The sequence below is a fragment of the Pithys albifrons genome, chromosome 3 (assembly GCF_047495875.1).
Source record: "Pithys albifrons albifrons isolate INPA30051 chromosome 3, PitAlb_v1, whole genome shotgun sequence".
NCBI classification, from domain to species: Eukaryota; Metazoa; Chordata; class Aves; order Passeriformes; family Thamnophilidae; genus Pithys; species Pithys albifrons.
The window spans coordinates 83,032,300-83,049,661 of record NC_092460.1 but is presented as its reverse complement, the minus strand read 5'-3'; the positions used below and the strand labels follow the sequence as shown (position 1 = coordinate 83,049,661).

At 44.9% G+C, this 17,362-nt stretch overlaps 1 protein-coding gene across 1 annotated transcript; it reads right to left on the bottom strand.

Moving 5' to 3' along the window:
• Positions 1-1,682: 1,682 nt before the first annotated feature.
• Positions 1,683-6,620, bottom strand: PIM3 (Pim-3 proto-oncogene, serine/threonine kinase). The gene is made up of 6 exons (XM_071552559.1): positions 5,996-6,620; positions 5,612-5,721; positions 5,414-5,464; positions 4,768-5,131; positions 3,398-3,574; positions 1,683-3,255 (listed from the first exon to the last, which is right to left on the bottom strand). Exons 1-6 carry the CDS (start codon positions 6,075-6,077, stop codon positions 3,071-3,073), a joined length of 969 nt encoding a protein of 322 aa, XP_071408660.1. The 5' UTR covers positions 6,078-6,620; the 3' UTR covers positions 1,683-3,070.
• Positions 6,621-17,362: the final 10,742 nt, after the last annotated feature.

The window sequence follows — 17,362 nt, the reverse complement described above, 5'->3', positions numbered from 1 at the left end:
AAGTTAACATCGGCTCCTGTGGAAATGTTGAAAGTCCCTAGCTCAGCAATCAACAATAGCTTTACAAACGTGTTTTTAGAATCACTTTTCTGGTAGCCCTTTGAAGCTCACCCTTATGGCCTCGCTGCCATCTCTCTCAACAGCTGTGAACATGTGAAGCCGCTGGAGTGGAAGATGTTAATTACTGTCAGCTACTGGAATTTCTCCAGGGACCACTTGTGGTTAGAAACGTGTTTCCCTAAAGAACTGCAGTAGGCACTGGGATCATCTGTCCTGTAGTGTGCTTGAATTATGTCCTCCTAAGTAAAAGGACTCTCTCATTCCAAAGCAAAACTCAAAGTATTCACTTTTAAGCATTCTTCTCTTAGGATAGTGTGATTCTCCTAAGCAATCTTAACTGTAGAACCTTTTATTTCTGTGAAATGTGTTCCAGTAGGGATTTTCATGTACATGTGAGTTTCTCAAGGACTGGGTTTAGCATTATGTACAGGTTTTCATTAAAAACTAGAGAAACAAGGCTAAAGTGAAAAAGGAACAAAATCAGAAAACATAGAAAACAAATTGATGGGCACAACTGCAATCAGGTTTGGGGTTTTTTTCCTGACTATTTTGAACCTTTTAGTGACTAAGTAAAAGCCATGCACCTTTCTTCCATGTCATCAGACAACTGCACAGATCAAAAATGGTCTGTTTCCTTCAGCTTTACCTCCTGCTATTCATGGGCATTTTGAGTCTAAACTAGTTAGCACCAGGAACTTGATGTGTTGTCAGTGAGATATTCCCCACAGGGAACCAAAATAATAGCAGATGAGCTGGCAAAAAGACCTCTAGAAAGGGAAATAACATAAACCAAAACAGATGCTAAGCCTAGCCCTTTACTGTGGCAACTACAAAGCACCTTTATGGTCTGAACACATCCTTAAATATACCTTGTAGATCCCTCCGTGGTACTTAAATCTAGTAATCACTACCACCTCCGCAAAAAGACCAAGTCAGGTCAGTCTCTGCTTGCAGAGAAACTAGGATGAACTCTAATCTGCAGGACTTGACTCCCAAAGTGCTAAGACAAATGTTGAGGACATTTCTCTTGCTCTTTGCTATAGATGAGAATGGCACATGCTCCCCAGTCCTTCATGTACTGACACACCAATCTTTTTTGATAGTCTAAGGGAGTTAAGGGAAAATAGCTGGCCTGCTGTCCAAGAATGCTGTCCCTTTCCTGTAAAGGCACACAACTCAACCCCTCCCAGGAGGAAGGGGTAAGTGGTAAGAAGGAAACTGAATGTAATGGAAAGTAAACATATCAACTGTGAAAACAGCAACCACCAGCAGCTACAGAAATCTTTCCTTGTTATACTTAAGGACACTGGTATTTCAGTTATTCACTGTTTACAGAGTTCAAAGTCCCACAATTACAGGCCAATTCCCTTTAATGTAGGCCACTAGTGCTGTTGTATTGTACTTGTTCTCCAGTCAAAAATCAAATACAGGGATCAAGGAGTAGATACAGTCCAGATGAGGGATTGCTTATTCTTCCAAATCACTGGTTAATGGCACAAGCCATATACTAACTCAGGGTCAGCTGCTGCAGGTTTGAACAAGGCTTGAGATGGTAAGAGTGTGTTCCCCAGCTACCATCATGAGTAACAGTGAAGATGAAAGTAAGCACACAAACACAGAACTCTTATATACAAAAAGTTTAATTGAAATACCTGTATAAAAAATATGATCTCCATACATTTCACACTGTTAAACAGAAGAAAAAAATCCAAATCCAAGCTGCATAAATGCAACCAGATCACAGAAACACAGCTATTAAAATAAATTAAAAGTTTATGACTCTGCCACTCTACCTTCCAGAGCCAATGCACGGAGACTGTACAATGTCAATAATTTAAAACCCTTCCAAACAGCATTACTTTACATTTCTGGTACAATAATACCAGACAAAAGGCATACTGACTAACTTTAAAAAGTCATTCTATTTCCCTTAAATTAGACTTTGTACAACAATTTCCCATCTGTCAACAAAAAACTGATAAGGTCAGAAATTTTTTTAAACAAAAAGTTAACAGGAATGCAGAAAAAAAGTGCCATGGGCAAACCACTAGAATTCCCATGGGGAGAAAGAGGGGAAAGCACAGTGTTGAATAATTCTAACAAAATAAATTAACCAAATAAATAGCCACAGCTGAAATCTGTGGGAGCTCTTCTAAATCCCAAACAATAAATAACTATATAGTACATGGGAAAAAACAAGTTTACATAAACACATTATACAGGTATGGAAAAAAAAAGTCCTTGAATATTGCATTGATTGTGCATTCAACATGCCCATACACACTTTAAGACTCGCAGGGTGACAAAAGGCCCGGGGGAGTTGAGAAAGGGGCTTCTCATGCCCAATAGTAGAGATGATAAAAGGAAACATGAATAAATGTTTCTGATAAAGAAGCTGATATACCTGTTCATATTTCTGTGCAGGCTATAGGAAATATTTTGAGCAGCAAAGGTCAGTTGGATTTGGAAAGGGCAGGGGGAGGGGCAGGAGTGAAATGTCTGTGTTCAAGTATTCCATCACCAGTGGATGGGACTACTTCATTCAATCACCGAACAGGTTCTCCAATGCATCATAGGAGCTGCTTCCTCCAGCACTGAGTCTAAAGGGAGCAAATTCCTATAATGAACTGGATCTTCTTTGGACATAGACAGCTCAAAAAGAAAGTCCCACTGAAGCAGCTTTCAAAAAGGCACTCAAAAGCAAATAAAATCTAGTCCAGGCTCTATGAGAGCAAAAAAGTTTACCATGTATTCAAGAGGTCACTGCTTTCTTAATAAGGTCAGTCTTTGACTAAGTACTGGCCTGCAACTCCCAAACATCAGCGTTTCCAAAGGAAATCTCTCATTCCAAAGCAGAAACCAGCAAAGGGGGAAAACAAAATCAAGTCCCTCAGACAAAGATTCAACTACAGAATAATGAATGCATTTTTCTAGCCCCTCCTATGTATTGGCAGCAGCACTGTGGTCTTTCTGCTTGTAGCTCCCCTCCCAGTGCGAGGTCCTTAGTAATTCACAGACTCTCATTACTTGAACTTGTGCTAGATACATCAGTATCAAGGGTCCGTAGCCTTATGTCACAGTCCTCAGACTTCACTACTTCAGATTTGTGCATCCATTGATGGTCAAAAATTTGCTCAAGTGTGGGTCTGTCTGAAGGCCTCAGTGAAAGGCACCATTTGATCAGCTGTTGACATTCTGTACAAAGAAAAAGAAAGCTATGTTAGACTAAAAAAGTAAAAAAGACAACCATGAATAACAAAAATCTACCCATATAGGTTCAACTGTACAAGACTGTTTAAAAAAACCAAAAATCCCACTTGACCCATAGAGAACTCACCAGGTGAAATTCTTCTCCTGAAGTATAACCGTCCTCTCAAGATTTCTTCATCTTGCTCAAAAGGGATGTCTCCACAAACCATATCATATAGCAGAACTCCCAGAGACCATACTGTTGCTGACCGTCCATGGTATCTGTGATATCTGATCCACTCTGGAGGGCTGTATACTCTCGTTCCTGAAAACAGAAAAAAAAAAAAAAAAGTAAAGACTTAAAGTGCTTCTCCATTGTTCAGCTTCTTCTGGCAGGGCTACACTGAATTTGTAAACTTGACATTTGGGAATTAAAAAAAAAACAACCTTTCAATCTTTTACAGGCCAATGCTATTAGTTGTGTAATTTCAGGTCATTTGCGAGGTTACACCATCAACAGACTTGGCCCATCCGGTTGTGCTATTTTGTTGCAAGGAATAACACAGCCCCATCAGCTGACTGTTTACTGAGGCGAGCTCCCTTTCACTGACCACGTGGCGTCTGCAGCATCACACCAAAAATAGACACAAAAGGACAAAGGGGGCTGTCGGGGAGGAGGAGAAGGCGACAAGAAGGTGAAACTCAGGTCTGTCCGCATTACATGGAGCTAATCTGCTTTATCCAATTCCAAAGAGCAGTAAACAAAACAGGTCCGCTTACGATTTCTATGATTTTAAGGCCCCCCCGGGCTTCTATGCGGCAGTTTTTCCCAACCCGCCTCCCCTCCCCTCTGGTGCCCGCGGGCGCCTTGGATACCAAACAAAACGGGGAATTCGTGATGCCGAGGGTCACGTGCGTCAGGGCTTCGGGTTTCACAACAAACAGATGTGAGTGCGGCAGCTGGGGGCGGGGGAAAGAAGGGGGAGCGAGCCCCCATTACATCAGTCTCACTCCAAGGACTCAGGGAAATGCTCCCTCTGGTCACACGCTGGCTTATGTTCAGCTTTCCCACCTCTAAAGCATCGACCCCGGCCCTGAAATCCTGTATCAAGTCATTTTGAGGAAGCACACTTATGTCCATTGCTTTAAAATCTGCAATGCGGGATTTCCAGGACACTACCGGAAAGGGGGGGGAGGTATTCCTCAGAGTTAAAAAACCCACATCGCATATAAAACCTGCCTATCCACACATGGAAACATCCGACACTGGCAAAGCCTCCATGTAAACAGATCGCCCTCTAGGAAAAAAAAAACGTTTTTTCCAAGACAGGAAAACAGAAACTGCTGCGTCACTGCCTGGAATCGCTTTTTTCCTACGCAACTGAACACCCTTAAGCTGCTTCGGGTCCACAGGTTTCCATTACTGGTAGACCTGATATGAACCCCCGTGTCGGGGGCGTTGCTCGCTGCTGCCAGGTTACCGGGAGGGGCCCGGGGTTCTGCAAGGAGGGCACGTACCATCGAAATCGGTATAGACAGTGTCCTTGAGAAGGGCTCCCGAGCCAAAGTCGATGAGCTTCAGCTCGCCTGTGCGGAGGTCAACCAGCAGGTTCTCGTCCTTGATATCCCGGTGCACCACGCCGCAGCCGTAGCAGTGGCGCACCGCCTCCAGCACCTGCCGGAAGAACCCGCGGGCCGTCTCTTCGTCCAGAGCGCCCTTCTCAGTGATGAAGTCGAACAGGTCCTTCACTAGCTCGGGCCGCTCCATGATGATCAGGTAGCCGTCGGGCCGTTCGTACCAGTCCAGCAGCTTGATGACCCCTCTGAAGCCGGAGCCCACCTTCTTCAGGAGGACGATCTCTAAGGGCACCATGACGCCGCTCTGGGAATAGAGAGAGGGGCGCGGATCAGTGGGGGGGTGGCGCGGCCCAGGGCGCCGCGAGGAGGGGAGGGGAAGGAGGGCGTGCAGGGCGGGGAAGAAGGGCGCGGCCGGCGGGCCCCCTCTGCCGCAGTCCGAGGGGCGGGCGCGGCGCTGCGGCGGCGAACCCCCGCCAAATTCCCTCCCGACGCAGAGGCCGCGCCAGCGGGGCGGGCCCCGCCGCCCACACAATGGCCCCACCGCGGCAGAGCTCCGCGGCACCCCCGGAGACCCCTGGGTACTTACAATTGTGCCCCACTCGGTCACCCGCTCCTTCACCACATGCTTCACGGCAACCTGCAGAGCGGGGAGAAAGGAGGCGCCGTGAGCGCCGGGGCGGGCTCAGCCTGCGCCCCGCCGCCGAGGGCCGGGCTGGCCGCGCCCGCCGCTTCCCGCGCCGCAGATTCCCGCGCCACGCTCCCGCCCGCCGGCCCCGCTCCTCACCGGTAGCCCATCGGCGATCCTGCTCCCCGCGTACACGGTGCCGAAGCCCCCGCTGCCCAGCACGGAGCCCACTTGGTAAACTTTATCAAACGGCTCCTTCTCCACTTTCACTGGGGAAACCAGAGGGAAACACCCGCGTTAGTGTCCGCAGCCGCGCTGCGCCCAAAATTAAAAAAAAAAAAAAAAAGCCCACAAATGCCCGGCCCACTGGACGTGTACTGTGTACGCTGCCCTGATTCCGACCAAAGCTATTTTTTTTTAAATTGCCTTCCTAAATTAAGAAAAGCTCCGTGGGCTGCGACATGCCGGCCTCGGCACCCCGTAACACTGCATGGACCCGCGCTCACCGGCGCGGCGCTGGCAGGGGACACCCCAGCCCCGTACCTGGCTGGAGGATCTTCACCGGCAAGTGGTCCATACTGGGGCTGCAGATGTGCGCCAACGATCCAAACTTGGAGAGCAACATCTTCCAAGGGGAGGAAAACGACGAGTTCCTCGCGGTGGCTCCGCCGGCGTCCTCCCGGCTCAGTGCTCGGCGCGGCTCTCCTCTCTCCGGAGCCGGCGGAGGGCGGCGGGCCGCCGAGAGCTTCTGCGCAGCTCCTTCCTCGGCCGGGAGCGGGCACCGACGGAGTCCTGGGAGGGGGGAGTCGGGGTCCCCGCCGGCAGCGATCCAAGCGCCGGTCGCACCAAGTCCTCCAGAGAAACGCAGTCAGCGAGCGCGCCGATCCCGCGCTGCCTCTTCCACCCGGCGAGAGCCGCTCGGGACGCAGGCAGGCGCAGGGAGAGGTAGAGCCCTCCTCGGAGGCAGGCGAGTCCGGGGGGTGCGGGGCCGCGCGTGGAGCCCGCCCCTGCGGGGGCCGCGGCGGCAGGAGCGGGCTGGGCGCCGCAGTGGAGCCGTGGCGGGCGCAGGACCAACCGCGCCGCCGCCGAGCTGCCCGCGCGCTTCTGAACCGGCGGCGCCGCCGAGCCGCCTCTTAACTCCCAATATTTTGGTGCGGACAGAGTGCGGCGAGTGCACTGAGGATATCCCTCCGCGGGGGAGCGGCGGGGGGGAACACCTCTCCCCGCCGCCCCCGCCGCCCCCCCTCCTCCGCGCCGGGGCGCCCGCGGGGCGGTGGCTGCGACTGCAGCGCCTCGTCCCGCCCCACCGCGGGGCGAGCACGGGCTGGGCGGGGGGCTGGGAACTACTTGTTAGTAGTAACCGGCGCGCAAAGTTACACACTGTCTGAGCGGTAACGCACCCACATTAGCGGCGAAAAAAAAGCCCAGGGCGGGGGGGGGGATCCTCCCGTGTGCGTTGCCGCCGCGCGCGGCCAATCGCCGGTCGCCCTTTCAAAGGCCTCCCGGTGCGGCCAATGGGGAGAGCCCTCATTTGCATGCGGTGGCGCGCGGCCGGGCGGCGGCAGGGCGGGAGTGTCGCGGCGCCGGGCGCGCTCCGCCCCAGGCTGCGGGAAGGTTGCTGCGAGCCGGGCCGGGCTGGGTCGGGTCGCTGCGTCCAGGGCCACGCAGGGGCGGAAGCCAACAGCGCCACCAGCGCCGGGGCACGGCGGCTCCACGGAGCCGGCCTGTAGCGCGCGTAGCTCCGGCGCGGCGGTTCTGCCAGTCGGTTCTGCCCCGTCAGCACACGGCCGTGCCCCTCCCTGCAGCTGCCCCTCGCCTCGGCGCTGCCCGGCGCCGTGCAAGCACGGGGGGACGCCGGCGCCTGCCCTCCGTGCCTGCCTCTGTCAAGCATCTCCCCTGAGCGGAAGCCCCGCGGGGCCGGTGCGGCGCGACGGCGGGCGCCGCAGCCCCGGCGGCGCGCTTCGGAGAAGCTGAGGGCTTCCCTCCGCTGCCCGCCCCGCCGAGGCGCCGCGCCGGGAGAGGAGGGCACGGAGCTGCTCCACGTGCCAGTGCCGCCGCCTCCTCCCTCCTGCCCGCCCCGCCCCGCAGGGGGCGCTGGATCAACAGGAATCGCGGCGCGGGGGTCCCTACGCTGGGAGGCTGCGCCTGGCCCCGTTACTGGTGCGGGGACTCTGCTGCTGTGAGGGCAGACTGAGACAGTGGGGAGAGCTTGGGGGCGGAGGGAAGCCCGAGGGCATCCAAGGAGTCTTGGTGAGCGTCTGTGCAGCGATACCGTGGGCCACTGCTTTAGTAATTAATGAGTGCAGTGCTGGGTGGGCAGCATTATCTGAATAACTGTTCCAGCAGCTCCTTAGAGCCCAGCCCAGATGCGTGTAAGCGCGGGGATGGCGTTCAGCCGGGGAACACCGCGACGTCTGTAGACGGACCACTGCACAGCCACCCCTGTCATATGCTGCGGACCATGTGCACGGCAGTGGAAAACTGGAGCGATATCGGAGCTCAACGGGAATCCCTAACGTGAGGGTATTTTTTTGACAACCACTTGGCAGCCCATCCCGCTCTCGGGGAGAGCCTTGCAGTTGACATTGTCTGATAATAGTAGTGCTGTAGTCTCAGGAAGTCGTGCCCATAAACAAAGCAAGTGCTTCTAGGGAGAGGTAATTTCTTTTATTAGATCAGACCAGCTGATGTAAAGGTCAAGTTTTAAGGCGCGGTTTCAATCCTTCATGTCCCAGAATTTGTTTTTTGAAGCTAGATCAGTTGGGCTACCTCTCATACAGACCATGGCATTTGAAGAGGCTCCAAATTAAGCCATTGAGTTTACTGAGCAGCTGAAGAATTCAGGAGGTTTCATGTTTATGAATTTTTTCTTTCTTACCGCTAATAATTTGAATTTATCAGATAAAGCAATAACAAAGATACTTTTTATAGATTATTATTATTAATTTTTATTTACCTTAGATATTCCGCATTTTGGCTGTCTCAAATCCCATTAAATAAGTTTTTAGCAAGTTTCTCCAGATAATGGTATAGGCATTCTATACTTGTGTTTGTTGCTGATGAAATGTAATGGGTACAAAGAGTAGATTTCTTGATCTCACAGTACATGTTGCAGGCTTAAAGAATTTAGCTATATCTGCCTTCTATTGTAACCCCTGTCAGTGGCGTGTTATGAGTATTGCTTTAAACAGAGAGGAACTGTTTCTCACTTCCAAAATGAGATCTCAAGTTATTGAAATAGCAAATATTTTTAAGTAGGGAAATTGGCTTGAAATATTAATGTGTGTAAGTGCTAATTATTTAGGGAATCAGCATTAGAACTTGTTATTAATTCCTACTTTTTTACATAGCAAAGCATGAAAAATCATGCATATATCCTAGTGTGCAAACATAAAAACATCAGACCTTTTCATTTCAACTATATTTGGAATTTCTTAAATCAATCTTTGTGTTGCCAATCTCTAGTACATAAGTGATACACTTTCCTTGAACCTGTTCAGGAAAATGATACGGTTCCCTCAAAATCCCATCGAGTTTAAGCTACATCTTCTTCAGCTGTGTCAGCTTTAAGATATTGAGTCAAAAGAATATGTCGTACCTTTACACGTCTACATTTGTAGCAAAATGCTAATCTAAAAATTCCATGATCAATTCTGACATTGATGTAACTCGCAATCTGATTTGTATTTTTACAACAGTGTAAAATGGAGGTTATTATATATGTAACATTCAAGAAAACAAGGTAGTTACTGTAGAAAAAAGTGATAAAGGAATATTTCTTCTTTATTCACTTAATTTTGGCAGACAGACATTTAATTTGTATTCAGCTACAAGCATCTTGGTTTGACAGAATTACAGATGGATCTCAGACATGGAATTTACCCTGTCTTTACACATAAACCTTTCATGGGTTTGTGGTGCTCCTTTGATCTGGCTTGGAACATGCAGTTCAGTGGTCCTAAACAATTATAGCTGCAGAAACATTTTATAAACTAGTTTTGGCCACTTTAGCAGTGGCTTTGCAACTATAAATGGAAAATCATTCATTGGTAGGTTGCCAGTTTGATGTAGAATTCATTTTTTTCTGTGCAACAGTCTCTGAGCATGAGTGAGTTTGTCAGGCACAGAAATATGGAAGATCCATGGGAGTTTCTGCTTGCAGAACAGTACTACCTTTGGGCTACATTTTAATGTCTGTACAAACTCAGTTCAAAGTTTGCTGTGGCACATCATCACTAGATACTGCACTGGTGACATTAATGGGCTCTAATATATATTTATAGCCATTGTAGATCTGGATGGGACTACCAAATATATCTGCTCTCATAATGAGAACATAAGGAACTCTGCTAAGAATGCTTTGGCAGTAAATGTCCATTAAAGTTGGTAAGAATACTGATATTTCTTAGTTCTCTTAACCTCCTTATGTCAAAGGTCCTAGCTGCCTTAATAACCCTTCGCTTCATTCACTTCAGTCTCTTTTATTTGGCAAGAGAATAAACTGAACATAGTGCTCTAGATGTAGCTTCATATGTGCTGAACAGAGGACAATAATCATGTCCCTTGACCTGCTGGCTCTGGTCTTGCTAATACACTGCAAGATGTGGATAATCTTTGTTGCTGCAAGCACACACTGCTGACTCTGTTGATTTGTCGTCCACTGGGTCCTCTCCTGTAGAACTGTTGGTTCCAGCCTGTCCCAGATGTGGCGCCTTGGTGTTTATCTTTTTGGAATTTCAGTACAGGTGTATTTGTTATACACTCATTCAGCTTGTTGAGGTCTCCTTGAATGGCAGCTATACCCTCCAGTACACCAACAGTCCCTCTTGGTTTGGCATCACCTTGTACTTCCAAAGGGTCTCATCATGCAGGTCATGAGTGAAAATGTTAAATAATATCAGTCCCTTGTTGATCCCAGGAAATACCTCTTGGAATCACCTGCTAATTGTACTTGAGGCCCATGACCTAGTCACTTTGTAATCCACCCTTTAGTTCACTTATACCATCCCAATTTGGCTGCGAGGATGGTGAGAAACTGTATCAAAGGCCATGCTAAAGAAAAGGGGAACAACACCTACTCCAGCTACAGAACATGTAATGCAGTTGTAGAAAGCAATCACAGTGACTAAATACAGTTTTCCCTTGGGAAATTCAACATTGCTGCTCTCAAAACCATTTTTGTTGTTGTGGAAATGGAAATGATTTCCATTAGTACTTGCTCCATAATTTTCCCAGCAACTGAGAGAAGGTTGATCAGCCTTTCATCACTGAGATACTTCTTGCAATTTTCTAAGACAGATGTAACATTTTTATAGTTTTCAGAAACCTCCTCTGATCATTGTGACATTTCACAAGGGACAGAGTGCCCTTCCAATGACTTTTTCTGGCACTCTCAGTACTCTCAAATGTATCCTGTCTAATCCCATGGATTTGTATGACATTTCTAGCTTGTTTAATTAGAGCCTGACTTGATCTTTGCTACTTATCATGGAACTCTGGGAGGCCTGAGAGCAGACCATGTCAGTAGATACTGAAATAAAGAGAGTGCCTGTGTGCTGTGTCACAAGCTCACCTGCTATATTGAGCAGGAGGCCTAGATTTTAGTCAGTCTCCCATCTTGCTTCAAAAGTGCCCTTACCTGTGACGTACTTCATCAATTTTAACTCCGTGCAAGCATTGACCCTTCAATTCCATCCTTGTGCACCTGCGTGATGCTCCTGTATTCCTCCTCCTCATCTTCCCACTTTCACCTCCCATATGCTTCTTTTTTGTTGCTGAGATCAGTCATACATGCTCTGTGCTGCTAATGAGGACTCCTGCTGTATCTGCCTATTTGTTTGCACATAAGGATGTATGACAGATTTATCTGACTGCCAGGTCTTGCAGATCAGTTTTTAGGACATTTCTTTCAGCAACTTCAGTGCTTTGATTTTGACCAGAGTGCCTTATGAAGCCACAACCTCTTTTTTACTTCTTAGCTTTTAAGAACATATTGTTAGAATTATGAATTGTTAGACAATCATATAATATGCAGAGTTGGAAGGGGCCCATCAGGATCCTTGAGTCTGACTTCTGGCCCTGCACAGGACAGCTCCAAGAATCACACCATGTGCCTGAGAGTTGTCCAAATGCTTCTTGAACTCAGATAGGCTTGGTGCTGTGACTGCTTCCCTAAAGGGGTTTTGTTCCATTGCTCAACCACCCTCTGGGTAAAAACCCCTTTTCCTGATATCCAAGCTAAACCTCCCTCAACTCGGCTTCATGCCATTTCCTTGAGTCCTATCACTGGTCTGTCACTGTCACAGGAGAGAAGAGATCAGTACTTGCCCCTCCACTTTCCCTTGTGAGGATGTTGAAGACTGCAGTGAGGTCTTCCCTCAGTTTTCTCAGCTCTAGGCTGAACAGACCAACTGACCTCAGCTGCTCTTCAAAAGGCTTCTCCTCCAGACCCTTCACCATCCTTGTGGGCCTCCTTTGGATGCTCTCTAATAGCTTAATGTCTTTATTATATTGTGGTGCTTAAAACTGCACATAGTACTCTATGGGAGGCTGCACCAGTGCATTGCAGAGTGGGAGAATCACCTCCCTCAACCAGCTGGCCTGATGAACCTAGTTAGGCCTCCTGGCTGCCAGGGCACACTTCTGACTTGTGTTAAACAGAAAGATGGTAACATCTCCATCCATAATAGACCTTACGTTTCCACATATGGCGCATTCTGCACACCCTTTATAACTCAAAATACTGAGTGTATTCAATCAAAGTTGACTCCTACCACTAAACATTAGTGAAACCAATACTGAGATACTGTTAAAAGGAGCTTGAAAAACTGAAAAGGCTTTCAAGGAGAATAATGTCTAGGACTGGTGTCTTAAAATGATAGAGCTCTAGTAGCTCCATCTATTTTGTTTATCTGATAGAAGGTTAAGAAGTAACCTCTTCCCATCACAGTCTAGAAGTATCTACAATTTATTTATTCTTCCCCACCTGGTATTTTCTAGCTCTCTAAGTCTCACACAAGAAGACTTTTCCAGCCTGGGAATTGAGAGAAAACAACAAACAATGACAGAGGCAGGTAATAGAGGCTCACTGTGGATGTAGCTCTCTGTTAATTGAAGACTTAGTGTTGAAATTGGATTTAAAATGAGGCAAGAAGATATGCTCATGTGTAAAAAGAATGTAGAGATTTGATGCAGACTTGGCATTAGATACTATGACATTGTGTCAAGGGAAGTCAGACTGGAAAGTCTCTGGATCATGAATATTTATGACTCAAAAAGCATGGCTCTGCACAGAACTGAGTTCTCAGGACTTCATCTTGCACTGTTATGCAGGTGGCACATTGTGTTCTGTAGAGAGATCGCACAATTTCTGCAGCTGTTTTCTATATTTCAAAAAATGTATTGAAGAACAAAAGTGGGATCAAAGAAGGGTATCGAGAATGACTGAGGATATGAAAAAAGCCCTCTTTTTGAAAATTAGGCATTTTTTTACTTTAGCGAGAAGATCAAGAAAGGGGGTGCAGTAAAATAATGGTCTAAGTACAGTAGATCAGATGACTATGTTCTCTGTCATTTACCATAAGCTGAGGAACATCAAGGAGAATTAAAAGGTAACTTTCAAAACTGATAAAAAACCCCAACCTGTAATTACCTCTACATATAAAACTTGTAATTAGACCATGGAACTCACTGCCAAGTCACGCAGGCCAAGAATGTAACAAGATTAGAAGAGTATTGTATTTTTAGTGATAACAAGAATATTCAGAGTTATAATTGGAGGATAAAAATAGTAAAAGGTCAACTATGTTTCAAATTTCAGTTGGAAACCAACTTTATGTCTTGTGTAATGAGTTGATACTGCCATTGGCAAATCAATGCATAAAAAATGTAAGTGAGGAGTAAAAAACATAGTCCACCTCTGCCTGCTCTGGAGTTTTGTATAGAGTGAGCCAAAAGTAGTTTGTATAACAAGGCAATTATTAATAAAGTCATGTATTTGGTGCTTTAATTCTGTTTGTGTCAGTAGTGTTACGTTTAAACTGGTGCAATGATGTGAAAAATGGATCTTGGTGTTTTGCTCAGTCGAATAGTCTGGATGAGTGTTTTTCAACCTATAATCTATGTATTGGTGGAAATAGTAAGACATCACAAAGTGTTCAATAAGTTTTGTGTTTGCCCACATGCACCAAATAAAATTAAGGAGGAAAAAAGAGAAGTAATAAAAAACCCCATTATATTTGTTATTTCATAATATTATCAAGTTGCAAAAGTAGGTGAATACATAATCCTTCCACTAAAATTAGAGAAACACTGGAACAGATGATCTCTAAAGGTTTTGTGTGGAAATTTGAAGAACATTTACTGTATGGGAGGAAGCAAAAAAATTGTTTTTGTGACTGTGTTTGAATTTTATAGAAATGTTAGAGTACAGATGGAACTGGATTCTATCCTACCCTCCCTTTTCAAAATTCTTGTATGAAAATTTTGAAATGTGAAGATATGAAAGCCATATCTGACTTGTCATCTTCATAGCTATAAGATTTAGGTAACTCCATTGTATCTCTGACCTGATCCAAAAGGCAGCTGTGCTCCTAGTAAAGTAATTTAGTAATTTGTTAATAATAAATTCATTACAACTGACAGTGGCAGTGTCTTTCTATGCTTGAGAATGGGTGGAAAAATCTAATTGGTTTCCAATAATTATAATCATAATAATAAAATTGCTCAAGACTTGCAAAGAGAGACACTATATAGAGTTACCAGCTCTTCACTTGATCTTTTTTTGAATCTTGACACTAAATTTAGTACCAACATAATAAATTTAATCCCAAACATAATACCAACATTGTAAACCAAAATATTTATATAGTTCTGTGCTACTAATTTCTACTTGATATAGAGAGATATTTCTAATTTTAAAAGTGAGAGGGGTAATTTAAAAGAGACTGAAAGGACAGTTTGTGGGGGAGTTAAATCAAGAACTGTAATAATAATAATAATATAGTAGTTGTAATATGAACGTGATGGAATAAGTTCACATTTTAAGTGCAGTAGATGGATGCACTTTGGAACAACAGTTAAAGTTTTCTATCAGTTTTACAACTATGTGAGTTCCTAACTAAGGCTTGATGAGCCAAAATTCAACAGAGTAAAGCATTCAGCCCTTTCCTACTATCTTACTGTCACTACCTATGTGCTTTCACCTCCACTTTTTCCCCTTCAGCTTTTCAACCACTCTGTAATGAAAAAAATATTGTAGAGTTATTGTAATCATTAAAGTAAGATCTGTCCTTTGAACGGCATACAGGAGGGAACCACCAGATTACTTTATATGGGTGTGCCCTAGCTTTCTGATGACAAAGTGTTTCTGGTCTTTGCTAACCTCACAGGATGTAATTATTAACCAGCAAAAAACTCCAGTCCTGCACGTGCATCCCACGTGTAGTCCTCTGCAGAACTGTCACTAGTGGCTGCTACTTTTAGTACCAGACACAGAACAGCATCATTAGCAAGCTGAACTGGTGAGTGTGCCTTGGTACAAAGGATCCTCAATACTATGCCAGTGTACGTAATTGACAGCAGAAGTTCATGTGAAGGAGAAGGTTCTGCATTGAATACATTTCTCTCTAAGTATAATTACTCTTGTCAAAGTAGGCTGCCCTTTCTATTTTTCAAAATCAGGTTGTGAGAAGAACAATTCCGTGTAGCATATACAGAAAGTTGATACCTAGTTGGTTAATCTACTATTAAAATAATAAAAAATTATCAGAGAGAATGAGTATCCTTAAATGATCTTTGATCAAGACTTAGCTGAATGCACTCCAACATTTGTACTATAATTAAAAACACAGTGACTGTCCTTGCTCAGTGTTTTATTCATAGATAACTAAAGTATGTACCCTGAACTGCATATGACTGTGTGATCAAGGGCCACTTTACTGTGTCTTATCAGTAGTAGTAGTTTACTAACTTTATGATAATAATATTTCATTTTCTGTTGTGTTTCTCTGGACTTCACAAAGAATATCATAGTTGATGTTATGTTAATCATCGTATTACAGATTTTTAAAAATTGTTTCCTAAATGTTAAAAATTAGCAACAAATACACTACAATGCTATTACAGATTCTGAAAGGATGATTTCACTCTTATTTCAAGATGGTAAGTCTCTTGTGCCTGATCTAAAATATGTCTGCAGAAAAACAGGAAAAGATAACACAAGTGGACAGCAAAAGCTGGGACATACAAGACAATAGGTCCATCCTGGTTGAAGAAAATCATGTATTATTTGAGGTTTTTTGACAGTCGCTTTTGATCAACTTTCAGTAGTACTGAGGACATTCATCATGAAGAAGGGTGTGTCTAAAGAGGCACCTAATAGAGATTGGCAAAGGGCAACAACATGCACTTGTGAATGAAACTTTTTCTGTAGTGAAAGTACTAAAATATTCCAGTGGTTAAGACCTTACGAAAGAAGGGAAGATCTATGTCCTAGACTCTTGGCACTAAGAGGCACAGCTGTAGCTTCTGAGGAAGGTCTTCTAGTTACCAGGCCAGGCTAGTGGTACTCTGAGTGTATTCCCCCTCTGAAACGCAGTGTAGTTTTGAGTACGAGATTCCATAGGCACCAAAATGGAGTCCTCTAGTAACTTTCATTTACCTTAGGTATGTTCAACAGTAAAGTGATCTTGAGGTCAGGCAGTGTTAATTATTTTTGAGCCTTGAGAATTTAAATTCTAAATGAAATCACAATTAAGTTGCTTTGTGTTCCTCCTAGTTGGGGTAATCCTGTGTGATGGAGGAATACTGGACTCTAAATCCTGGTCTGCAGGTAATTTCTGTATTTATTGTGTAAAAAGACACTGTTATACCAGGATATAAAATGTGTATTTCATGTGCAGTGAAAAGGAAAAAAGTTATCTGCATTTAAGACAGACACATAAAAAAGACCTATTGAAGGAGCTGGTAGCAGTGTTAAACATGCTGCTAAAAATATGTTTTAGCTGGTACTAAAGTAGAAGCTATAGATAATTCCTAGGCTGATGGAGCTGGAAACTGTAAAAGACTGAGTGGCATGAAAGGGAGTAGAAAAGCCAAAGGTGTATCCAGCACGGCTTAGGCCAAGGAATGGTGACTAGGACTTTTTTTATGGATGACACTTGAGAAGGAAACTGATGACAAGCAACACTTTCTCTGTTCCACAAATAGCAGGGGCAGCTAACAGTACTCTGCTTCTGAAGTCTTAAGTTGTGATACTGAGTCTGGCAATATTTAATAGTACTTTAGTGAGAAAACCTGTGTAGACAGTTCTAATTAAGGTCAGAGACTGAGGTATCTAGCACTTTAAAAACTGTGGCCTTTGTTAGTGTGTAGGGTCTGGGTTATCTCCTCACATGGAAGGCCTCAGTGTCTTTGGTTATTCTTGACTCACTCAGAAGTGCTAAGATGTTGTTTTGGTTAGGTGAGCTAGCAATGGAACTATTATTAAATTTTGAGTAAATTGTCCAGGATAAATGCAGCAACTTGCTGTAACACTTCAATAAGATATCAGCCATGCTTCCAGAGAGGCACCCACCAGGAATGTACACAGTTGTTGTATACTGCCCTCATATAAATTTAGATCATATAGATACAAACTGAAAGAGGGTGCCCAGGGAAGTGCTTGAGTCACCATCCCTGGAAGTATTTAAAAGGTATGTAGATATGGCACTATGTGGAGTCTTCAAAATGTGTTGAAATTTTCAAGAATCCAGAGGACTCATTATTTTAAAATGCTTGGGGGAAAGTAACACAGGCTTGTTTATTTTTTTGTGATTATCTTTAATTGATTATCTTCAACATCATCCTTAGCTAATATCAGAAAAGGAAATATACATCACAATTATTTCATGGTACAAAGGCGCACTTAGC

Excerpts from the sequence above, each read along its gene's own strand:
- PIM3 (XM_071552559.1), bottom strand. The coding sequence starts at position 6,077 with ATGTTGCTCTCCAAGTTTGGATCGTTGGCGCACATCTGCAGCCCCAGT. Across the intron at positions 5,465-5,611 it reads GGATCGCCGATGGGCTACCG|GTTGCCGTGAAGCATGTGGT; the intron begins GTGAGGAGCGGG and ends CCCGCTCTGCAG. Across the intron at positions 3,256-3,397 it reads CAGGAGAAGAATTTCACCTG|AATGTCAACAGCTGATCAAA; the intron begins GTGAGTTCTCTA and ends TTCTTTGTACAG.